General features: G+C 38.1%; 1 protein-coding gene across 9 annotated transcripts in view; it reads left to right on the top strand.

Moving 5' to 3' along the window:
• The first annotated feature begins 354 nt into the window (after nucleotides 1-354).
• Nucleotides 355-26,994, top strand: part of LOC134529757 (secreted frizzled-related protein 5-like) — a 93,363-nt gene continuing 66,723 nt past the window's right edge. For 5 of the 9 annotated variants that reach the window (XM_063364165.1, XM_063364161.1, XM_063364167.1 and 2 more), the window contains exon 1: nucleotides 395-880. In XM_063364165.1, coding sequence (XP_063220235.1) covers nucleotides 430-880 — 451 coding nt within the window. In that variant the 5' untranslated portion in view covers nucleotides 395-429. Of the gene's footprint in view, nucleotides 881-26,994 lie in introns of all 9 variants that reach the window. The other 4 variants (XM_063364159.1, XM_063364162.1, XM_063364163.1 and 1 more) reach the window with 4 other exon arrangements.

The following is a 26,994-nucleotide window of genomic DNA, read 5'->3' as shown; positions in this document are numbered from 1 at the left end:
AAAAACTTAGAATACGAACTTGTCGAAAACGAACGATAATCGATAGGTAACGACAAATTCCATCGAAACGATAAACTTAGAATAAGCCCCCTGACGCTCGTTAGTGTCACCCTCATTAGTTCCTTTAAAAAAAAAAATAATAATAATAATTTTAACACCAACCAGGCGAACTGCTTCAGAACGTTACTTGATTCCAGTAATGATAATCGACGAGAATGGGAGCGCGGAGCAGCTGGGAGTCGCGCCCGGTCTAATCGACCCTAGCTGGCAGCGTGCAGCGTGCTTGTTTTGTCTGCCAGATTGAGACGGGTGACAGGAGTGAGGGGGAGGGGTGGACCGTGGGAGGGCGGGGGGAGAGGGGGGAGGGGCACGGCCGGATGCTCGCGTCGCGCGGCCCAGTGCACGACTTGCAGGCCAGCTGCTGCAGCCATGGCGAGCGTCACGGCGGCGCTGCAGCCGCTGCTGCTGCTGGCGACTGCGCGCGCCAGCTCCGGCCTGTGGGGCAGCCGCACGTCGCAGCCCGCCTGCGTCGACATCCCGCGCAACGTGTCGCTGTGCCACGGCGTGGGCTACCGCCGCATGCGCCTGCCCAACCTGCTGGAGCACGACTCGCTGCAGGAGGTGGCGCAGCAGGCCGCCTCGTGGACGCCGCTGCTCAACGTGGACTGCCACCCGGACACGCGGCTCTTCCTCTGCTCGCTCTTCAGCCCCGTGTGTCTGGACCGCGCCATCTACCCCTGCCGCAGCCTGTGCGACCAGGTGCGGCGCGGCTGCGAGGGCATCATGCAGAAGTTCGGCTACCCCTGGCCGGACATGTTCCGCTGCGACCACTTCCCCGTCGACAACGACATGTGCATCGGACCGCAGGCCAAGCGACCGGGTGAGTCACCAGCTCCTCGCGGTGTTGTTTATTCCAGCGAGGTGATTCAGCTATTCTTTTTCAGGTTTTTCATGGTTCCCAAAATAATTCATTGGTTGCATTTCATGACGTAAGTCACTTGCTGGTATTCCACTGCTGGCCCAAACACATGCAACAAAATAACGTAAAATTGGTTTGGTTTAGCCAGCTAGTACTATGTACCGCAAAAGGATTGTCTCCTAATAATCTGTAGAAATGACGATTATTTGATTTTCCGCCGAGCTATAGTTTGCTAAACAGTGTAAATTCTGATACGTCTACGAACCTGCAAAATTCGTTCTATTTTCGTAACAAGTAAATACTGCATATGCGTGTGCACTTCAGTTTGTACTGTCACTTAATGATAACGCGAATTCTGCATCTCTCAAAGGATAACCCGAATTTCGTCACTCCTAGAGGAACTATAAGCCTATAACATGCACTTACAGAACCTTGGCCGAATAACGTGCTACCAGTTCAGCAAGATAAAATTTAACACCAGCCAATTGACAAATGTCAGTGGCTTGATTAGGTCTATCAAGACACAGGAAAATAACACGAATTTAGCATGTCCCTATGTATGGAAGGAAAATATACTTTTTCAACTCAACAAAGTTGGTTATTTTGAGGCGAATAATATACTTTCTTTTATAAAAACAGCTTCGTCTTCATTGGCCAGTTCTTTCGCTAGTAAGAACCAGAACATGTATGTTAAAAAAGAAAAGTGATGTACATCAAACTTAACAGTCACATTTTACCACATAAGTCACCAATTCTCATTTTTGGTAGTCGCGTTCCGATTCACCAAACTGTGTTCAATAACCTGTGATTCAATGTAAACGGTGATTCACGTGTACAAACATTTTGCCGTCTTGACCGTTGCCAAAATGACGTCACATTGTTGTAAAAAAATTAATTAAATTAAAAATATGTTGTACTGTCATACCGAGATGTTTCAATGCTCGCTATACAAATAACCCCCTGAAGATGGAGACGACCACGACAGTTACAAGGACCGCACATTGTCTCTTTTTTATGCAGTAGAGATGTCCCAAGTTTAGCTTTTACAAATTCCTTTGTTGATATTGTATTCTCCGTTCGCTTATTGTTCTTATGCCTGCCTACATGATTATCCTCCTTTTTTATTTTATTTTAATAGGATTATTTACGTTTACACGTGCCACCAGGAACATGTTTATAAACAACAAAAATTCTTGTAACAAACAAAATCTGTGAGGATGGGTTCGAATGTTCAATATTTTGAATGAGCTTGGAATGAGAGATCTTGGGACTGTGCTCAGATGGTCACATGCGCACTAACACACAACTTCGTTATTTAACCACCAAATCGAGGTAGACTAGACAATGCAAGTAAACAAAAGCATACAAGGGAGTCTTGGCTTCCGGGCTGGAGCTGTGTTTGCTGTTATAACAGATGTTTCGCCGTGCCTTTCAATATAGGCATCTGGGCGTTGCGTAGAACTATAAGCCTGTGGTGAATGGAAGCTGAATACCCTACACTATTTAATAGAAAGCCGCTATCACTTCATCACATGTTGAGTGTTGGTTCGTCTCCGCTTGCCTGCCTTTTGCTTCTTTTGCGTTCGATTGTCCTGGATTATCCGACTCCCGGGAAGCCGCAACGATCCGCAGTTTGACAGTTGACCACCCCTCCCTTCCACTCCCGCAATTTCACCCTAACCGCGGTGGACGGTAGAAATAAAACAAGTTTCAAACAAAGTCCCGAGCTATTAGTGAATTAAGTATGCTCCTACAAATCGGCATATTAACAATCTACACAGCCAAACATATTTTGTGATGTGGTCGATTTCTCTCACTTAGTGGAGAGCTCGAACACGTCATGATTTCCTTGCAATCAGCGTTCACTTGTTTTGTCACTCATCGTGACAATAAGTCTATGTATTTGTTCGCAAACTAAACAGTTGCATGAAAATGTACCGTAATAATATCAACTGTAGGCTATATACTGCGTCAAAACACCATTGTACAATTAACAAATTTTGACAAATTGCAGATATTTTTGAATACCAAATGCATACAAATACGTGTAACGGGACCATGTGCGGAAGCGAAACGAAAATCAGTGCGTGTCTATCTTCTGTCTTTATTTCCGTGACGACAGGTGTGACACGCAAACAAGATATAGTATAAATCATATTTATCAGAAACTTAATGTTGGAAAATGCGGCTGCGTCCCGCTTCAAGCAGACAAATAAATACGAACTCACGTAACTCTAAACATTTTTTTTGTTACAAAAAAGTAGACAAACGCCTACGTCACCACCGCTCACAGCGCTCGCTGCATAACTGTGTCTCGAAACACTTATTTTAAAACATCCCTTGGTGTGACATCAACGTTATCAGAAATTGTAGGGACGATGAATATTTCTAATAGAATATTGAGCTCTAATTTGGTTGGTAGAAATAGTTCCGCTTGACTTTTTATAGGGGAGAACGACCACAAGGTCGTCGAACATGCTTTCACTAAGTGCATCTTCGCCCTTGTGACGGGAGGAATGGGTCCTTGGTGGTAGTATTGCGTCCTTGCGCTCTTGTGCACCCAGTCTTTCAAAGGCGGTGGATACTCAAGCAAGCACAAAATTTTAACTTTTGAATGCTTTTTAATTTTTCGTCAGGTACTCTAATTTATTTCACTGTATTATCTGGCTTCAATTTTCTTTTTAAAAAATGGTTAATTGTTTTTAAAGCAATTGGGCTATAAAACCTTTGGTTTGGTACCAAATACTTTAGAAGACAACATTACCTATATGCATTTATAATAGTCAAATTTTAAAATTAATACATCTATAATTTTGATTATTTTTTATTTCAAACTTAAACTTGAAAAAGTAAACTAAATTAAAACTTCAACTTTCAAAAATTGTAAAACATTCGAATGGTAAAGTTCTTAAATTTGATAGTTACTTACACGCCGTTTTATTTCCAAATTATATTTTTGAGAGTATTCTGGCAAAGAGTAAAAAATCATCAGGGTGGGTGACAGGGTGACACCGCCTACAGTCCTACAGAGATGAACCGTCAACGGAAAGAGTGCGTGCTGAACTGATTAAGGCTAAAGTGTAGCTTGGCTTCTGGGTTGTAGCCAAGCTACTTCAGACAATGGCCGTGAAAGCCTGCGAACATTATTGATTATAGGCTACTTAAATATATACACACACACGGGACAAAAATACTTAGAACCGTATGAATTGAATTCGCTTTACAGTACTGACTTGCTGCAGGCCTTTTGAACGTTCGCAACTAAAAGAAGTTTTTTTTTGGTAATATCTCGTTCATTTTTTCTCAGGATAAGAGCAAGAGCACGCCAATAGGGTTTTCGAGATTATTTCTTCTATAAGAGATTACTATAATTAAATATTCTCCAAAACTACGTTTTAAAAGTTTTTAAAGTGTCCTGCAGAAAAAATAAGATTTAACTATGAAATTTGGAAACACCCCTTCTGTACTCGGTTATTATAGAAATGCGCACTTTAAATACTGGTATCACAATACGTCTACGCGTAGAGAGAAAGGTCTACGCGAGCCAGTGACGAAAGCGAAGATGCGCTTAGAGAAAGCCCATATTTCGACCTTAGACCTTGTATGTAGTAATTCTCCACGGTACAAGGTCAACACACGTAAAAATCTGAGATTAGGAAAAGATACAGATGAAGCATGGACCGTCAAAATTGAAGTCTTTTTTCATCATTTTTTCTTCAGATTTTCACAAACCAATATGTTTTGGTATCAGCAGTTATAGCCTGCTTTTATTAACGACTGTAGTTAGGCTGTTCGGAAGAAAATTAGATCAAAATATTACTAGTTAATTTATTTATACTTTTAAGTCCAAAACGAATCTTCATGATACATATATAATATGAGTTGACAATTTCCTCCAATACAGGCACAGATGATACATGTGTAAACAAATGGCCTCCATATTGGTACGAGTAGCTCACTGAAATCCCCTCCCCTTTTGGTTTCATCCCCCTCGCCCAGAATCTGATCCTATGCTCCATCTGTATATTTTCGTAATCTCTGGTAAAAATACGGCACCGTTTCAAACTAAATATGGCGTTGTTGAAGACGCGATACACTAAACGCAACCGCGTTAAAGTTTTTTTTTGTCTGACATTAACTTCATCAAATCAGAATCCAAAACGTATCATGCAAAGATGAAAAAAATTTCTAAATATTGAATCATGCGCACTGTTTAAAAATACAGTAAATTTACGAAATTTGAACGAATAATCTAATAAAAATAAACGAAGAGTTCGTAATCATTTCAAATAACTGATTATATGTAGATACTTTGCCGTATTTTGTTTGACATCCCCGTTGTTGTTTTTTAATTCGTTCTAAACAAAGATAAACACATGATTGGACAAAAGAATATTGTTCTTGCTGTAGAATTAACCAGTTATTAAAGGTTTTGCTAATATACCAAGAATATTCTTTTGGATTAATGTTCAAAGTAATTGAACTCAGTGTCCATAGATTTACGAAGTTCCCTTGATTATTTGTAAACAGCGTTTTTCGTAAATTGGAGGTGAAATTTTTTAACATTGTGGTTTAGCAGTGTATAAGTGCAGGTTACCAAGTAGGCCTACATATATGATTATACATTGGGACATTCGATTAACTACCCTTAGTTTAAAAAAAAGTAAAAAACACATGTTAAATGACTAAAAAGATGTAACCAACATAACTCTACAAAATTATTATTGTCGGTAAAATTATGTCCCAATACCGTTGCAGTTTTCCAATTGGTTTGTTTCATATCTCTTACGTAAGCTGAAGCCACACTAGTTTATTTATTGTAAAGTTTATCGTTTACCATTTATCGTGAACTCGGTTGTATTTGGGCCTTTATTTTTCGTTTTAGTGAGTTATTAAAATTATTTTAACATGTATTTCAGACACGCGTTGCTTCTTAAATGCTGTTCACACGAGGGCTTCGTGTGCAAGTAACAAGTGCAGATGTATCAGCCGAAACCCCCAGAGTTCATTAGCGCTCGACATAACAGGCCAGCAGATTGTCGTGTGAGTCATTGGGTCAAACTTTGCAGTTTGCATAGTAAGGTTGAATGCGATAATGCCTCCTGATTGTTCCGGGGTCAGTTTCTTACATTTAAAATTCTGCGGTGTGTTTGTGTCTCTACCATCAATAGTTTCGGCACCTAAACACATGAGTTTAATATCCTCGCGGTTAAGGGGGTGCCTCCCATTTCAGGTCAAGATGTTATTTTTACAGTAATTACAGATAAACTTGTAGACTTTTTCAATTGTTTAACTTTCACGAAATGAAAAATATATGCAGCGCATGCTTTTTGCATAATTAGTTGCCAAAGTTACATTTTTAACGTTTTTGGGTTGTACAAATAAGGATAATTTAATTTATTGAAAAAATGAAACGTTTTAGATATAACTACAATGCCACTGGCTACTCTAAGAAATGGTTTGAATTTCTTTCAGAAAATATTGATTAATTTTACCTGGCATTTCAAAATTCTCAAATTTGTTACGATTTTGACAGCCAAGAATCATGAAATGAGTTTTTGTGATTGAAATGCAAATCATAACATGAAGTAGCCAGTGGCATTGCAGTTAAACCTTAAAAAGTTTCAGTTCTGCAATAAATTAAATTCTCCTTATTTGTACAACCCAAAAATGTTAAAAATGTATCTTTGACAGCTAATTAGGCAAAAAGTATGCGCTGTATAAAATTTTCATTTCGTGAAAGTTAAACAATTGAAAAAGTCTCAATGTTGAACAGTGATTAATATAAATATAAATTCATGACCTGAAATGGGAGACACGCCCTTAAACTTACGATCTGCCGTAAAAAAAAAAAGTTAACTTTCGCGTAACTGTTCATTAATATACTTATTAATAAAAAAAATTAAATAAGGAATTTTTTATAAACTTTATTTTACAGTTCTTAAATAAAATGTTTGATTAATTAGTTCGATTTTCCGAATACGTGTAACGCTTGTAATAAATTATTTTTTTATTTTATTTATAGTTACGTTCCGTCGACCATGAATGAGCAATTGCTCAATGGTGTAGAACATGTCAGTATATACAATACAATACAAAATAAAACATAAATCCATAACATAGTAAGATAAAAGTTATAAACAATATCATGATTAAATACACATATCACAATTAAAGGGGTATAGCATACATATATTATACACATATAATATTAAGGTGTCCGTACACAAAGATATTTTAAACATAAACACACAAGTATACACATAACTATTATATATATATAAATAAATATATATATATATATAAATATAAATAAATAAATATATATATATATATATATATATATATATATATATATATATATATATATATACAATTCAGATGTTAACACACAAGTTATGATTATCAATACAATTTAAAAATTCATCAACAGAATAAAATGTTTTTGAGATGAGATATTCTTTTAATTTATATTTAAAATTTTTACTTTTACTTTTACATAGTTGTTTTAAAGTTAATGGAAGATTATTAAATAACTTCAAAGCAGTATTATATATGCCTTTCTGCTGTAAAGTAGTTCTTGCCCGAGTTATATGCAAGTCATCACATTTTTTAGTTTCGTATGGATGTATTGCTGAATTTGGCTTAAAAATATTCAGATTTTTATTTAAAAACACTAAAACTGAAAAGATATATTGACTTGGCAATGGGAGAATATATAGTTTATTAAAAAGTGGTTTGCATGAATCTCTTTGCTTGCTATTACAAATAATCCTTATGGCTTTTTTTTGTATTATAAAGACTTTAATAGCTTCCGAGCTCTTTCCCCATGAAATTATACCATATTGCATTAGTGAGTGAAAATACCCGAAGTACATTAATTTCATAACCTCAACATCAACTTTCCCAACCATACAGCGAAGAGCAAAACATGCAGATGTTAGTTTATTACATAATACCTCTATGTTCTTTTTCCAATTTATTTTTTCATCAATTATTAATCCCAGAAATTTCGCATAATGAGACTGATGTAGATTTTTATTTAAACAAGAAATATTAATATCTTCATACATTTGGTTTCTTGTTATGAAGTTAACAAAATTTGTTTTATCAAAATTTAAAGTTAATTTATTAGTAAGTAAAGTATTGTACAGCGTATGTAAAGTTATCTCAACTCTTGTAGATAAGTGTTTTACAAACAACTTAAATACATATATATATAAATATCTTTGAAAATTTAAATATATTGTTTTTTGTTTGAAATTATTAAATAATTAAAAATTTAAAGTCTTGAAATATTGGTGTAATTCCAGTGTTTTACACATTAGCTATGTACACTTTCTCTAAAGTTATTATCAGGAGTTTAGTTTTTAATTTTCTATTTAATAATTGTTTTAATTGACTACATAATATTTGTTTGGTGTTTGTAAAATTGTACATTCTTAAACACTGCTTTAAAGAAGCTAGAAACTATTTTTTTAACTATTACAAATATTATTTTATTGTGTTTTTTTAAGAAATATATATTTCTTCATTCTAATAAGTACAATCCATTAACTGAATTCAGTGAACTAGTTATAAGTGAAAAGAGTAGCTGGGTATTTTTTTAATTATCGTTTCTAACGATGGTAAAAATATAGTTTTTAATCCTCCTAATGGAAAGCTTGAGAAAGTTGACTGTTATTAATGTAAATTTAATTGAAAAGCTAACGAAAACATTACTAAAGAAAAAAAAAATTATTAGAGCTACGATTATTTTGAAAATTATTTTCGTGACAGGCTAAACTCGTTTTATTTGTATAAAAGTGAGCACAAATGATCAGTACACATTCAAATAATCATTTAAAAAAATAAACGGTGGGCGGATTCACCTGAAACCTGTTTCAGTCAATAGAGAATCTCAAAGTTTTTTTTAGAAGTTACAGTGACTCAATATGCGCTTCTCGAGTTACGCGGCAAACATCGAGGCGGTATTCAAACTCGTCCCACACTTTGTGCAATGTGTCGGCGGTGGGGAAGCCTAAGATGTACATCAAGTTCTGTCCTTGCCCGAACACGCCCGAATATTCGTACTTCGGCCAACCTCGGGTTTATTTAAATATATTTATATTTCTCTGTTTATTTGAATGTAGCTATACTAACCTAACTAACCGTCCGTAGTGTTTTAAAGTGTTTTAATGTAGCTAACCTAACCGACCACTTTTAATATTTGAATTAATTTTTCCTGCGCAAAAATAAAACAAATCCCGAGGTTGGCCGAAGGTGAATATTCGGGCGTGTTCGGGCAGGGACAGAGCTTGATGTACATCTTTGGCTTCTCGTCGGCGGTGATGGACTCAATCTCAGATCCGGCAAAGATAGCGGCAGAAGCGGCACGAACATTTTGTCATTGACATAACCCCACAGAAGGAAATCACTTGGGGGTTAATTCCAGTGATCGCGGTGGCCACATTCGACGCAAGACAACTTCCAGGGAGACGTGTGTTTAGATTCTCCCTTCACGTTGAATAACAGTCACTGACTCCCTTTTCGCTAACTGAAGCACGCACCAACTCTTCTGCTGTGCGGTAGCCGTCATTATAAACACTAGCTGCTTATAGCGGAGGCATCCTGCCACGAACGAATCCGAAACATCTTTCAGGTATTCTCCATTAGCTGAAAGAAGTTTCGGGTAAAATGTCCACACCGTTTAGTTTATTGATTTTTTGAATGTGTACTGATCACTTGTGTTCACCCTTTATAATGAAGCCCTTGTAAGTATGTTCGTTGGCCGATACCAAGATCAGCTGCTCTTCGTCCTCTGGACTGTGTTGCACATGTTTGGGTCGATACTTCATCTCGTTGTTTGACATTCGCTCAAGGTCGTCCAGGCCGCCAGGCGTGTCCGTATACTACATATTGACTGCATATTGGTACGGAGCCTGTGCTCAAGCTTTTTAGTAGGCCTACATAGAAGGGTTTTACTTCACTCATTGAACCGTTTATTTTCCAACAGAACTGTAGGAACGGCGTGTCGTGGCAGACGCAACTGGTGCTTTGTTGAGGTTGTAACACATCGCATCGCTTTGCTTGTCCAAGTTTACCTGTCAATAAAGTTGGTGTTTGAGATTTTGATATGTTCTGCGTCTGATTACTACATTATATTAAATAATTTTAGCAAATTGTTGAAGTATTATTTGAAAACAAACGCATGTGTCAAAGTTTGGAACGCATGATTTTTACAGTTCTGATTGCCAAAGTAAGACGGTGTTAGCTTCATGCGTAGAAGACAAAAAAAAAGTTTTTATTATTATATATATATATATATATATATATATATATATATATATATATATATATATATATATATACGTAGTCTATGAGCGTGTCAAGAGAACTGTAATTCAATAGTGAAAGGAAATTATATGTTCGACATGTGTTTCAAGTCTGAATTCTATTCAATAAAAGTTATTTTTTAACTGGTTATATTCTTATAAAATAACAAAATATGTATGATGCTGCACGAGTCTTTTTTTAAATTTGTTTATTTTGGCACAATGTTCAGTGGTCAAAGTCCGAATGTTTGCTGCAACAGTTGTCAAAAACGTAATACCCAATCTTTGAACAAAATGGACTTCGCTACAGAACGAATCTGCGAAATCCTCATGCCTCTGCTTATTACATTACTGTGAAGATCACACAACAAGCCTTTGACAATACCATAAATTAAATCATATTAATTTTAAGTATTTTTATGTTTTTATTTGAATAAATTATTGGATTTTTATATTTTATTTTTACTTTAGGTAGGTATTAACTTTGGCTGGTAAAAGCAGTAAATTTGTCAGTTATCTTATTTCGAAGCTTTAAATAAATATAAACCAAAATAACATAATTTTGAGGCAGGCACGTTTTTATGTTACAATTTTGCAAAATAAAATAGAAAGAAAAAAAAGTTTATTTTCAAACAGATATTTATGTACACAAGAATTTCTATGCCACTTTAGTAAAATTACTTTCCATTAAGATTGAAATAAGCTCTTTGGTTTTGATTTAATTTGTTACATTAGTAGTGTACAATGGCCGGTTCTGGCCTTGGTGGTGGTGCGTGGAGGTGGACTCGGCCACGGTCGCGACCTTGGCTCGATTCTCAGCCAGTGATAAGAGTAACTAAAGCTTAAAATAAATTTTAAATTCTGTTTCTCATTACCTTTCGTGGAGTTTATTCATCATTCTCTCTACGAAAAACGACTATATACAAGATACCTGTCCGACGAAATAAATACATTTTCTCTGTGCCTACCGTGTTAGGCGTATAGGCCAAGTGTCTTCGGACCACGAGGCCAGATAATTACAATGTCAGGCGTATAGCCCAGATGTCTCCCAAAAATAAGGCCTTCTTCGTCGATACATGCTGTATATTTCAAAAAGTATAACCTAGTTCAAACAGACAAGACAAGAGTCGCTGAATCTGAACTGCCAGAACTACAGTATTGATAAAATGAATTACAAGAAAATAGGACAAATAACTAAGCAGATTTTACGCTTACTTTAGGACCAAAAATCCTGAAAAAATGTTTTATCATGGCCAAGAGGTCTGAAACATAAAATCATCAGTCCTGATTACAGCCTTGACTATGCGAATTCAATGAAAAGGACGCACATTTTGTACAAACATCAACTCCTTACGGACACGATCTCATCACAAGGATACGATTTCATCACAGGGATACGATCTTATCGCAAGGAAACGATTTCATCTCAGGGATACGATCTCATCACAGGGATACGATCTCCCCACAGGTATACGATCTCCCCACAGGTATACGATCTCCCCACAGGTATACGATCTCCCCACAGGTATACGATCTCCCCACAGGTATACGATCTCCACACAGGTATACGATCTCCCCACAGGTATACGATCTCCCCACAGGTATACGATCTCCCCACAGGTATACGATCTCCCCACAGGTATACGATCTCCCCACAGGTATACGATCTCCCCACAGGTATACGATCTCCCCACAGGTATACGATCTCCCCACAGGTATACGATCTCGCCACAGGTATACGATCTCGCCACAGGTATACGATCTCGCCACAGGTATACGATCTCGCCACAGGTATACGATCTCGCCACAGGTATACGATCTCGCCACAGGTATACGATCTCGCCACAGGTATACGATCTCGCCACAGGTATACGATACAGGGATACGATCTCGCCACAGGTATACGATACAGGGATACGATCTCAACTCAGGGATCGATCTCATTACAAGGATACGATACCATCACAGGGATACGATACCATCACAGGGATACGATACCATCACAGGGATACGATCTCATCACAGGGATACGATCTCATCACAGGGATACGATCTCATTACAGGGATACGATCTCATCACAGGGATACGATCTCCTCGAAGGGATACAGCACTTTAAACGTCACTGAAGCCATAACTGTAAACGTAATTTGTGTGTACCGCATAACTTGTAAGGTTTCCAATGAATTATGGTAGCAATCAATTTGAAATTTTCGTCCTACTCTCAGGGTGAACTCGCCATTAAGATACGTCTCCAACAGTGATGCCAACTTGGGTTTTCCCCAAAATATGGGGGTAAAAATAAAAAAATGGGATTTTATGGGGAAAAATATTTTTAGGGGGAAAAATTAATAATTTTTTGACTCAGAATTTTTTTTGTCTAACCACGTAAAATCGAGTCTTATATGGATGTCTCTGTTCCTTATGGTCTCAAACTTAACAAGCTAGACAGTAGCGACACAAGAAAAATAAATATTACAAAAAGTAGCATGTGGCCCTCTATGATTCGATTGCTGAACTAAATAGTGTCATTTCAAGAATGTCAAAGTGAAAATAAACAAGTTTTTTGGGCAGTTTCATGAAACATCGATGCTTCAAATTCCTTTTCTGGAATGAAATTTTTTTTTTTTATGATTAATCGAACGGCTCCTGTTCGATTAAAAATACTGACAATTAAAACAAAAATAGTGAGATGTAATTTTTATCACATTTTTAGTTAGGGTATTTTAGTCTGAATTTAGGGGATTTTAAAATAGGCTTGGAGGAAAACATTTCGGGCCAGTTGGCATCACTGGTTTCCAATGTTAACTAACAGCTCCGGGGTGAGCCCAGGCACCAGGTGTTTTGCCCTCTGCTTCTGCCCCCCCCTCCCCCCCCCCCCCCGAACTTTCGATGGCGCTGGGTCATGTAGCATGCAGAGTACAGGGTGTCTACTGACCCTGGAAAACCTGGAAAACCTGGAAATATCAGGGAATATTGTAATCAGGGAATAATCAGGGAAAAATCAGGGAATTTTTTTAAAAATCAGGGAATTTTTGTTTGGTAGGTTGTAGTTGGCAATACAATTTTTGTTTATTGATCAGCTTGCATTGACGTAGCATCATGTGTATCCGCTCCCATTTTTATTTTTGAATGTCAAAAAACGAACAGTTCCCACGTCCATTTTCTTTTATTTACCACCGGATTTGGAAGTGGCAACATGTCACTTGATACAAACTGGTTCAAGCTAGTCTGTTATCCTGCTGACGTGACGTGCTGCAGCATGTGCTTCCCACGTTCAGATTATACCGACAGGTGCATTTAATTATAAGTATCTATGGATGCCCTCAAAGTAAACTGGACATTTTTGTTAGCTTTGAAAATACATATCACACACACTTTTGGTGAAGATTCGCCATCGTTGCTAGAAATTGGTAGCTGTGGGCTTCATACGGTCCATTGTGCTTTCAAAACTGGAATTTCTGCTACACAATGGAACGTTGTTAATTTTTTTAGGCACAGTTACTATTTGTTTAAGCACGTACCTGCAAGGAGGGCAGATTACATTAGAATAACTGGATCAGAGCTTTTTCCCAAGAAATTTTGTGCAATCAGATGGAATACTGCAGTTGCTGAGCGTGCCATGAAACCGTTACCCCACCTAAAGAAATTTGTTAGTGAAGTTTCTATTTCATCTCTCTTTTTCAGTGTAGTGAAAGTGCTCTTGAAGATAATCTTCTAGAAATAAAATTGACATTCTTCCACTTTTTGGCATCAGAGCTGGAATTGTTTCTCACAATGTTCCAAAGTGAAGTACCCATGGCACATTTTCTCTATGATTCACTGGTAGACATTTTATTAGCTTTGGCAGGAAAGTTTTTGAAACCAGAAGTACTGAAGAGCTTTAGGGAGAAACGCAATGTATCTCGATTGGATGTAGATAACCAGGAAAATCTATTGACTGCTAACAGTATCAAGTTGGGTTATGCAGTACGCCATGCCATCAAGAAAGAGAAAGTACCAGAAAAGTCTGTCCTGTTGCAGAAAAATGATAGGACTTGTCTAAAGGTTATGGTAAAAAAACTTCAAGAAAAAAGTCCCCTGAAGTACAACCTTACCAAGGGAATTCCTGCTTATGTCCGTCTGTGGCTTTAAATTCGGGTGTGAGGAAACAGCGTGTGAAGTACAGTTTAGAATGTTGTCTTCAAAACAGGTGGCTATCAGGACAAGAAGCTGATAACATTGAGTGATCATGGAAGAGGATTTTCAGTGAATTCTAATCTGCTGACTGAAAACATGCAGGAAGAAATACTGATCGCACAAAGACAGATGTATGACTTTGTTCAATGTTCTGGAGGTGTAGAGCATGTTGATATCACCAAGTCCATGTTACAGTATGTAAGAAATGCTAGTTGTAGGGGTAAGGAAGCCCTGCAAACAAAACAAAAAGAAAAGGAAGCTACAGACAAGAAGAAGGCAGAAAAAAGAAGAGTTGAAGAGGAGATCGAGGCATTGCAGTTGAAGGCTCGAATGTTGGATTTGGCTCGTTCTGAAGTAAGTGCAATAGACGCAATAGTTGAGTCACTGCGAAATTGATGGGAGCTTCCTTTTACTAATGTTTCTTTGCAAAAGGAAGTGTGTGAAATATTTGTAGCAGCATGTTTTATTTGCCATCAATTGAGTCACTTTGATCACGTCTGGAAGAAGGTAATTTTTTTACTAATTTAAGTAAGTTGAAATACTTTGAAACCCGTCAATGTAATATTATGCAGTTTTTTTTCAGTTTCTTGGAATGTCGTAATTGTGTTAAAGAAAACCTGGAAAAATTCAGTTTTAGACCTGGAAAACCTGGAAAAATCAGGGAATTTAATTTACTAGATCTGGTAGACACCCTGAGAGTATTAGGCATAATGCATTTCAGTATGATTGCTGAAGTTCCGAAGAGTGTGAGACTGCTGGACAAATAGGTGTAAAGCGCACCGAATATAGTCGCAGAGTAGTTCTCGTGGTTCAGAGAGTCTTGGTTGGTATGCCTGTTACTGAGCCTATGGTAGGTGTGAATCTGTAACAAATCCAGACTGATCACTCTCTCTGCCTAAACTCCTCAGTGAGGCAGACAGTGACCTCATCGTCAACTCAGCTCTCGAAAAATGCCATGTTTGGGACTGCAAAAGTCAATAATTGAGCAGGACATTGAGATCATTGCTATGTTACTGAACTGGCCAAAAGAGACACCGACAGTCAAAGTGGTTTGTCCTGGGCTGTATTCGGCAAGGGGAGAAGAAAGCCTTGCAGCATCTGGAAAAGACCGAAATTTATGATTTGGTCGATGATTTAAACAGCTTGTCAGTAGCGAAATCAGAAATACTTACAGCAGGAGAGCAGTTAGTTGTTAAGTTTACAGCTGCAAGAAATTTCGTACTTGTTTAGTGAATGGAAATAAGTAAATTCATTCTAAAATAAATTCTGTATCTTAAAATGTTTTACCATTGTTTTTAATTATCCTATGTTCCTCAAGATGGTGATAATGCCCAATATGATCGGTACAAATGAAAACTAACCTTATAATGTAGTTTTCCAGGCTGTATATCATGTAGGCTATAAAGCTTTATTTTATTTCGTTCTCTGTTTAAAAATATTGGATTTTATTTGAAATAGGTATACAATGTGTGTCACATTTTAAAAATAAGTTTTGAAATTTTCCAGAAAGATACATCCACAGTAACAAACACACAAGTAGAAAACTGAATATTTTCTTAAAATGTATGCGTTGTTGACACGTGAATGTCGCTGGCGTAATCCCAGATCCTCCTCCGAGCGGGGTGACGGCAGTGTGGGAGGAAGGGGAGGGTGTTATAGCTGGCAGACGGGATGCTGGTATTGTGTTTGTGGAAAGGGCGGATGGAGGCAGTTGTTTTTAAGCAGTGTCAACATATGGATTTTTTTTTCTTGGTTGTGTACGTAAGCGTTGGTTGTTCGTGGAGAACTTGGAGGCGGATCCAGAAGCTAGTGAAGGAGAGGGCGCTTGCTAAGAAACAATGTTTTTTTTTCCTTCTTTCTTCCAGAATATGTCTTTTAATCTATGGTTTGAGGTTAGAACGTATGTCCCTGAACCCATTTCTGGGATGGCATTAATGTTTTCTTGCTCACACACTGAAGTACGTTTTTTTTATATTAAACGAATTTAAAATATGAAGTCCAGGCTGAAAGATTTCATGGAATTAGATTTTAAAATCTCAGTGAATAACTTATTTGGAGAAGTCTCTGTGTTTTTTTATGCGGGTTGATATATTTTTCATTTTGTTATTTATTTAATTTAATCGCAGTATTATAACAAACGGGCTTACATGTGTTGCTACACGAGGTCGATGTGTAAACCATGCTTCTCAGGGGCGAGGTATTCGTGAGAGCAGGTATTTACCACGGGGCCGGACAGTGGGCGAGGCTTTGATACACAGTCCGGTCGCTTTGGACTTTAATAAATGGTTGCGTACAGACACAATGTTTTTATCACGCACTAAAAATATCCCGTCAACTGTATTCACCACAACAGCGGAACATTTAGTCCACCGCGCCGAGCTTATATGTGACATTGAAGAGTAAGGAACGCCTATTGCCAACACAAACATTCGTTTGTGTTGCAAGTATCGCGCGTGACTCGTGCGGGCCGCTGGTGCTTCGTGCCGCTGGTGCTTCGTGCCGCTGGTGCTTCGTGCCGCTGGTGCTTCGGGCCCCTGTGCTTCGTGCCGCTGGTGCTTCGGGCCCCTGTGCTTCGTGCCCCTGTGCTTCGTGCCGCTGGTGCGTCGGGCCCCTGTGCTTCGTGCCGCTGGTGCTTCGTGCCGCTGGTGCTTCGGGCCCCTGTGCTTCGGGCCGCTGTGCTTCGTGCCGCTGGTGCTTCGTGCCGCTGGTGCTTCGTGCCGCTGGTGCTTCGGGCCCCTGTGCTTCGTGCCGCTGGTGCTTCGGGCCCCTGTGCTTCGTGCCGCTGGTGCGTCGGGCCCCTGTGCTTCGTGCCGCTGGTGCTTCGTGCCGCTGGTGCTTCGTGCCGCTGGTGCTTCGTGCCGCTGGTGCTTCGGGCCCCTGTGCTTCGGGCCGCTGTGCTTCGTGCCGCTGGTGCTTCGTGCCGCTGGTGCTTCGTGCCGCTGGTGCTTCGGGCCGCTGGTGCTTCGGGCCCCTGGTGCTTCGTGCCGCTGTCGCGCGCGGCAGAGTGATGATTACTGCGGCCGAACATGTAATACGGAGACACTCCACGATTGCAGACGCCTGCCAGCATCAGCAACAATGTATCAGTTGGTGCTAGACTAACGAGCTAAGTACACACCTTATCTGGTTTATTTTCCACGTCCTCATCTTTCCTTTGATTTTTTCCTGTTGTGTTTTCTCCTGTACACCCCTCCAAGGAAGCATGGATGACAATCACAAAACGAGTTTAATTTACACAAAAGCATTTGCCAAAAGTAGCCCCACTCGCATGTTATCATAGGTATTTAAACAAGATGGAAAAGGGTGCTGAAGTGCATGGAGTAAGAGCACGGTTAAATTAACTTCCTGATATTCGCATCAAGTATGAGTCATTTTAAGAAGAATTAGAAATTGGTGAAGGAATCGATGTGCATGCTGAATTCAGGGGAACTTTCGAAACATTTTATTTTGGTATTAAGACAGTGTGGTGCAATTTATCAGCTAGTCAAAAGATCGTTCACATTCAAGTATGCATTAAAAAAAAATTAACAATGGCAGTTTTCGTCATCCGATCGTAAGAATGATGTGAGGTTTCAAACCACTACATTTCCTAGTTCCGGTGGTGAGGTGACACTGTCTCATCCCTTCTATGACACATTAAGCAGTTTTATAGTAAACAAGGAAAATATTGACAACACACAGACATTTCATTATTTATTAAGTTCACTCACTTTAGATGCACACAAAGGATTGAAATCTGCCAGTCATCAGTGACAATTACCCAGATGCACAGGATTTGACTTGCCTTGGGTATAAAAAATTCAAGTTTGATTTTCACAATGTACATTAAACATTGCTGAACTTGCCATCTGTAAACAGACAATAACAGACATACAGTTGCTGACTAAACAAGCTGTGAGCAATGTGATTGCTACCTATGTCATCGCCATAAATGTACCTTTGCACGAGTTATTGATTTCGCAGTTGATACGGCAGCTGCTGCTGCTGCTACTACTACTATTGTTATTACTACTACTATTACTACTACGATCACTACTACTATTACTACTACTATTACTACTACTACTATTACTACTACTATTACTACTACTATTACTACTACTATTACTACTACTATTACTATTACTACTACTATTACTATTACTACTACTATTACTACTATTACTACTATTACCGGTACTACTGAGGGTTTAATGACGTAAATTCCAGACACTTTAAATATATTTAATGAAGAATTGACATCTACAATTGTTCATTAACGTTATTACTAATGCAAACAGGGCCTACAGTCGTTAAATAATACATAAAACATAATATATCAAGCGTAGTATCCAGCCACTCCATTGATTCTTATCTCAAATCCCAGCCCAATCCACCCCAGTCAGTTGTTAAGGATCCTGGTCTCACGACAAAATACGAATAACATCTCTGTGATACACACATGTACTCGAAGTAGCGGGCGCGCTTCCCTAGCTTTTTTATGGGAGCACGCGACTTTTTTCAAGCAGGCGTGGTTCCTTGACATTTGTCTTAATGTGTGCATGTGCTTTCTTCTGAGCACGTCCTCTCGCGGTCATCTACGCTCACAACACCACAATACTTGCATCTCAACCCAATACTGTGAGTGTGGCGGACAACAGCAAGCTAACATGTGAAGTTTGTTCTGATATTTACTTAAAGACTGTAACTGTTTTAAGTTTAAGAACGACCACAAACAGTTGGCAGTGCAGTATGTAATTAATTAAAAGCTGTTAACATTGAGCTCTTTGATAATATGATCAAATTATCAGTTAAGTTATTTGCAAACCGTCAACCGTGCTTGTTTGGATTGAAATGTGAAAGATATTTATAAAAATCAAATGTTGTAACTTCGTGGCATAACTTACTTTAAGGAATTGTTCATTAAAACTATGTTTAACATAGTTTTTATTTCCTGACTTGTGCACAGGTATATTTATTTGACAAAGTTATTTCTGGGTTAATATCTAATATCTCGTGTTCTGGCATTGCTCTACTATAACTTTAAAGGCTAAAACTTCATTATTAGCAACATAAAATTAAAAATTTCCAATGAATTATTTTAGAAACGTTAATTTCAAATGACTACCGCTAAAAACAATCATATCAATGCTCAAGATCTGTCACGAAAAATTGTGCCCGCAAGTGCATCATGTCTCAACGTTGCTGTACATTCCAAATGTTCTAAATCATTATGCTTGATGAATTTTATTTTAAAGTATTGGTATCGTGAATTTTAATTTATGAATAGTAGTAGGTAATTATAGTTCGTTCTGGCACAGGGGCAGGGGGCGCGGGATTTCGGGGATTCGAGGTGGCCATCTTGGAATATGTAACTTCCGGCGGCCATCTTGGATTACATCCCTTCCGGCGGCCATCTTGGATTACGTCTCTTCCGGCGGCCATCTTGTATTATGTCTCTTCCGGTGGCCATCTTGGAATACGTCTCTTCCGGTGGCCATCTTGGAATACGTCTCTTCCGGTGGCCATCTTGGAATACGTCTCTTCCGGCGGCCATTTTGGAATACGTCACTTCCGATGGCCATCTTGGATTACATCACCCCAGCAGCCATCTTTGATTCTGCCATTTAGTTTTCTAGAATATTCCACCGAATTATGATGTCACTTCCGCCATATTGAAAATCCTCAAATATTAACTTAGAAAATCGGGAAAAATTTATAAAAAAATATTAATGAAAATTTTAATTTAAAAACTTGACTTCGTCATCGAGCTCCTCACTCCTGTGCGTTGCACTTTTCGTTACGATGCCATCATCAGGCTCCCCACTCCTACCCATGCATTATAGTCTGCTGGAGGCAGCCATCTTGTTAAGTGGAGACCGCCATCTTGATTTCATCTGATGGATGTCGTCATCGGGTGTGGGTTTCTAAAGTATGTTAGTTTATGTAAGGTCGAGTTTATATTTCCTACCAGTGTTGTTATGACCCTAATACACCAAAACATTCACAAATTTTGTTAAAATAAATCACAAAATCCAGTCATTTTGTTGTTGTGGCCACCATTTATTTTTAAAGACATACAGTGTATGTAGGGATGTTATGAGCCTTATGACAAACAATTAAAAAAAATCCAGTCATTTAATTGCTGTGACCACCGATTTTTCTTAAAGACATGATCATTTATAGGTTTTAACTAAAATATATGTCATCAATACTATCGTTGTGGATGCGATGGTTTTAATAATGATAATTTTATTACTCCATCTTGGTGGACTAGAAATTTTTCAGAGTCCTCACAAGTCCGTGTTTGCGTACTCGTGTTTTAAAGCTGAATGGAAGCAGATATTTTAATGTTTGCGTATAATTTCATTCTTTTTAATATAATTAACTTGATGAATAAAGGTTATATATTAAAAGTAATAAGCAGTATGTAGCTATAATCATATTTATTGAAATAAGCTCGGACGCTACAAAAACAAAATTCTCAAAAAAAGAAAAATACATACACATCAAACAAAACTAAACAACAAAAACTGAAACCATATAGCAAAAATGGAAACTATAGAGCAAAAATGGAATCTTTACAACAAATGGAAACAACCACCACCCCCACAGGGGCGTAGCCAGGGGGAGGGTTTTAGGGGTTCAAACCCCCCCCGAAATATTCAAAATATCTCATTAATATATACTGAAATATTAACACTTGTTCCACGGTAATTGCTCACTATTACAACAATGTTTTGAACATGCCGCGCTGCCGCCGCACGCCGCCGATTATCCAATGACACTGCCCGCATCATCGTATTCGTTTGGTAACCTTAGACTTGATTTCGTGTTGTAACCCGCGCCGCGCATGCATCCGTTGCGTGCAATCAGCTCGGCTATCGCCAGTCTCCACCGATCCCTTGCCACCGATCACTGAATCTGTGTACCGTGTACTGTGAAGTGTGGACAATTGGACATAGTTATTTGTGTGATCATTGCTCTGGCTGTGATTTCACGTCGAGTAACTTAAGTGGCCACTGGCCATATTACAGGAGTAAGTAAATTGTAATCTTCTTTACTTACTATAAAATTAATTCGCTTCCCGCTTTTGTCTGGTTGTCTCTATAGCTGTTAGTTTGCAACTCTGTACGCCTAGATCTTCTAAACTACTCAACTTATGTTAAGGCTGTAAGGGTATATTATCGTAATATACATATACACCTTTAGAGAAATTCGAAACTTCATTCGGTGAACAGTTCCAGTCGCCGAGAAGCCATCGTGGATTAGAAAGTTGTTTTGTTTACATCAAATTTTTATTTTTTTTTTGTTTGCTGATTTCGCTTAGAAAACTTTGCTAATTCTATTTTAATATTAATTATATAAGAGTAAAATTACGTTTTTTATAACCTTGTGTTTTGTAAAACTATGAATCAGTAACGGCTTTGTTTGGAGTTTCGGGCTCGCTGCATGTGACTGGTCCTCGTCGCGGCGGGCGGCATTTCAAATGTTTGAATAAAGCTGGAATCACAATACCACGACGGCTCCGACACGACAGGTCCGACAAGCTCAATAGCCAATGAAATGCAATGTCACCGTGACGTCACTCCGTCAGAAAACGCACCCCGACGGCCCGCAACGAATAGATTTTATTTCTAATTCCGTCGTGTCGTACGGCCCGACAGAAAACAAAACGGCAACGGAAAGGAAACAGTACGGAACTAAATTTCAAAAATATTTACCTACTTCGTAATTTTGTTTAACATGCGAGTGAGTTTTATATCTTGCCTTCATCTGTTTGTACAAATTTAATCGTGTTTATGGTTAAAGTTGTTATTGTAGATTGGTGAAGTTTGAATTTAATAATGAATGAGTTTAGCGAATAACTAAATATTAATAAAGTTAAGGCTGAATCTATTTTGTAAGGCATTAGGTTGAAAAACTGCCATAATTATCCTAACAAATAGCGAGAAAAAAGCATGGGCTGTAATAGCATCATCTGTTTCTCTTTCAATTATTTTTTTAAACGTCAGATATACTTTATTTTATGAAAATAATTTGTTTGGAACGATTTGCCGACAGCCAAATCAGAAATCGTCGGGTTGAATATTGTCGTGGCATTGTGACCCTAGGCTATTAAATCTGTCGTGCTGCAATGCTGTACGACGGTTTGTCGGGCCTGTCGTGTCGGACCCGTCGTGGCATTGTGATTCCAGCTTAATAGTGCCGCGGCCCATGGCATGCTGAGACTTTAAAACATCAAAAAGTTTTGATTTGTTCCTTTGAAACTTTTAGCGTCTCCCGCATTAGGGGAAGCTTAATTTTGAACAAATAATATGTGAAAAGTGGTTTGTTATGCCAAAATACAGTAAAACAGTGCGGGTTAAGTGAAATTTGGCTGCACAAATTAATGCAAGAAATTTCATGATTCGGTGACGTAAATATTTGTAAGCTATATTTGGCCGTATTATACATGCATATTATAGTAGAGAAAATTCTAGAAAGATTTGTAATGATGTCGTAAAAAAAGTTTCTTTTTTTTTCCATATTGAATGTTAATTAATAGTATACATAGCAAATGCAATGTTCTTTAATGTTATTTCTGACGTGATAATGTCTTATACCTCGATGAACGCTGGCTGCACGAACGAAAAAGTGTCCCATTCCGTTTGAGCCGAGTGTTTCCATTGTCGTGGTTTACATTGTTTATTACAAAAATAAAAAAACCTTAAAATTAACGAGTGCGAATAAATGTTACATTTATCGAAAAAAATGTAATTTACAACTTACTCCTTCTTTGTATTATACAAAATAATGATAATTCAGTGATATAATAATTCAATTCAGTTCATAAAAGTATGCAATTTTTCATCAATGTTTTCTTATGACATTATCACGTAAAATTACCGTCCATAAACTGACATTACAGACAACCATTTAATTGGGTAATAATTTATATATTTTTTTACTATTATGATTACACATGAATGGATGAGAGACATCACTTTATTTTATTTTCCTCCCTAAAGACGACTCGCGCGGTTAGCACATAGCACTGTTGCTGTAATGTACTTAATGAATAATTTCAGTTACATTAATTTTAATATTAACTCTTATTATTTAGTTGTAATTTTTATTTTTCTTTCTAGGTACGAGTTTCATGTTGTCGAGAAATGGAGGGAAAAAAAAGAAAAGGCGATAAGTTTAAGGGTATGGACTACTGGAAAAAGTGGTGTGGTCAAGCGGTTTCCAGTAAGGAAACACATTTGGCTACTGAAACTACAACAAGCTTGCGCGCTGCTGGTAATGAGACTGTGGTGGCAAGTGAGCCTTCGACCTCAGTTACAGAATCGAACGACAAAGTCGAGTCAGTGGCACCTGTGACCTCAGTTACAGTATCTAACGACGAATTCGAGTCAGTGGTGCCTGCAGCCTGTTTAATGGGTACGACCAACCAGCCTACGTTTATTCAGGAACCGACCAGCTTGCCTGTTTCATCATCATCTCATCCTGTAGCTAAACTGGACGTTGGTTTTTATTCGAATCAAGATGAAATGGTGAATGAATATATAAAAGTCCAAATTTTAAAAGTCCCTTGGACCCCACCCAAAGATTATAAGTTTCCCATTTCCACAAAACGAAATTTGCGCTTTCAACTTAAATGGATAGAGAGATTCCCCTGGTTGTCATATTCTGAATATAAAAGTGGAGCATTCTGCAGAATTTGTGTTGTAATGGGACGTTCACTTGAAGGTAAAGGCAGCCATCAGCGAATTGGCCAGCTTGTAACCGAGCCATTCTGCAAGTGGAAAAATGCATTAGAAATATTTGAAACTCATGCAAAAACAGGATATCACAAGAGAAATTTGGAACTTGCAGAAAACTTTCTTAAAGTAACATCTTTGCAGGCTTTTTCAGTCAGTGAGCAGTTGTCTTCTGAGAGAAAGAGGCAGCAAGAAGAAAACCGAAAGAAATTAATCCCTATCGTAAAAGGAATAATTTTTTGCGGTAAACAAGGCATCCCATTAAGAGGTAAAATAGATTCTGGGCGGATTGTACCAGAGCCTGATCAACCACTGCAGAATGATGGTAATTTTCGGGCACTGTTGCGGTACGGAGCTGAGTCTGGGGATAAAGATCTTTCTGAGCATTTGGCCACTTCTCAGAAGAATGCTCTTTACACAAGCCCTCAGATCCAAAATGAAATAATAGACATTTGTGGTGAAATAATTCAACATAAGATAATCGAAGAAGTAAAGAAAGCCCGATTATTTGCTATTCTCGCTGACGAAACTACTGACATCTCGCGTGTGGAGCAAGTCTCGCTGTGTTTGCGATATGTTGATTTGAAGGATGTTGAACATCATAAAGTTAAGGAGATGTTTCTCGAGTACATTCCTACTGTTGATGTCACAGGATCCGGCCTAGCAAATCTAATTATTACAGCTCTGAAAAAGCATGGGCTTGAGTGTTCTCATGTGGTTGGTCAAGGTTACGATGGGGCTGCAGCTATGAGTGGGTATTTGCACGGGGCCCAAGCTTATGTTCGTCGAGAATGTGCTCTTGCTCTTTATGTACACTGTAGTGCACACTCTCTCAACCTTGCAATTGCTGACTCATGTTCACAAGCAGATATCCGAAATTGTGTTGGGATTGTACAGTCTGTCGGTTCGTATTTCAGACATTCCGCTCAACGCACTGCTGTTTTGAAAGACAAAATTCGAGAGTTGTTACCCGCCGATCACCAAAAAAGCCTGCTTGTAATGTGCGAAACACGGTGGGTCAACAAGCATGAAGCTGTCATGAGATTCAAAGAAATTTATCCAGCGATTGTCAATGCTCTCGAAGAACTCCAATCTAGCCATAATAAGGAAACATCACAACAAGCCGTCCAAATGCTTAACACACTTCGATCTTCGAATTTTGTGATGTCCTTAGTGATTCTTGAGAAAGTCATGAGCTATACATTGTCGTTATCCAAACAGCTGCAAACAGCTAACACCGACCTGATTACAGCATTCAGCCATGTGGATGATGTTATTAATACCTTGCAACTTCTGAGGAATAAAGTTGATGACGAGTATCCTCATATTTTTGAAGAAGCAAAGGTTTTGCTCGAAGAAAATGGCGGTATACTGCAGATGCCACGCATAGTCGGAAGGCAGTTGAACCGCTCAAACATTCCTGCGTCTGATACATGCTCGCATTACAAAATAAATTTCTTCATCCCATTCCTTGACCATACCATTCAACAATTGAACGAAAGGTTTACGAAGCACCGTAAAGTAGTGACTGCACTTTCTGGTATCTTGCCATCAAATTTCGCAGCCAGTTCTGAAATTGAAGAGGCAGTTTGTATGTACTCTTCAGTGCTTCCCGAAAGAAGTACATCTGTAGTCAAAGCAGAACTAGATGTGTGGAAAGCAGTGATGACAAACACCTCCCCTACTCCAAAATCTGCTTTGGAATGCCTAGATAAGTGCGATCAAAAACTATATCCAAATGTTTACACATTGCTACAAATTTTGGCTACCATACCTGTTTCCACTGCTACCCCAGAAAGGACGTTTTCAAGCCTAAGGAGACTGAAAAACTACTTACGCAACACAACCAGTGAAAACAGACTGAACGGTTTGGCTCTTATGAATATACACTATGGGGCAGAAATAGATGCGGATGAAGTAGTGGACATATTCAAAATGAAAAACAGAAGAATAATTCTATAAGTGTAATTGTGTATGCAGTATGCACTTTCTATTCACGTGTATATTAATGTTGCATTGTTTTGTCATTTTATTTTGTAAACCCCCCCCAAAACTGAAATCTGGCTACGCCCATGCCCCAAACTGCCAAACTGTTTACAGAAAAAAAAAATTTATTCGTCTTTTCCGATATAGCCGTGGGGGTTCGTGCGGATGCCGTCTTCACAGATTAACCGTTTGTCGTCCTCGCATGTTATGGCCAGCTTATTGCTTTTTTGTTTTATAGTTTCCGTTTTTGTTGTAAAGTTTCCATTATTTGCTGTATAGTTTACATTTTTGCTCTTTAGTTTACATTTTTGCTATATGGTTTCAGTTTTTGTTGCATAGTTTTGTTTGATGTGTACCTATGTTTTTTTTTTGAGAATTTTTTTTGTAGCGTCTGAGCTTATTTCAATAAATATGATTATACCTACATACTGCTTATTACTTTTAATATAGAACCTTTATTCCTTAAGTTAATTATATTAAAAAGAGTGAAATTATACGCAAACATTAAAATATCTGCTTCCATGCAGCTTTAAAACACGAGTACGCAAACACGGACTTGTGAGGACTCTGAAAAATTTCTAGTCCACCAAGATGGAGTAATAAAATTATCATTATTAAAACCATCGCATCCACAACGATAGTATTGATAACATATATTTTAGTTAAAACCTATAAATGATCATGTCTTTAAGAAAAAATTGTGGTCACAACAATTAAATGACTGGATTTTTTTTAAATTGTTTGTCATAAGGCTCATAACAACACCCCTACATACACTGTATGTCTTTAAAAATAAATGGTGGTCACAACAACAAAATGACTGGATTTTGTGGATTTTGTGATTTATTTTAACAAAATTTGTGAATGTTTTGG

The sequence above is a fragment of the Bacillus rossius genome, chromosome 2 (genome assembly GCF_032445375.1).
Source record: "Bacillus rossius redtenbacheri isolate Brsri chromosome 2, Brsri_v3, whole genome shotgun sequence".
In the NCBI taxonomy this organism is placed as follows: domain Eukaryota; kingdom Metazoa; phylum Arthropoda; class Insecta; order Phasmatodea; family Bacillidae; genus Bacillus; species Bacillus rossius.
Note: the sequence above shows the minus strand (reverse complement) of the source record. Positions and strands in the feature narration are given on the sequence as shown.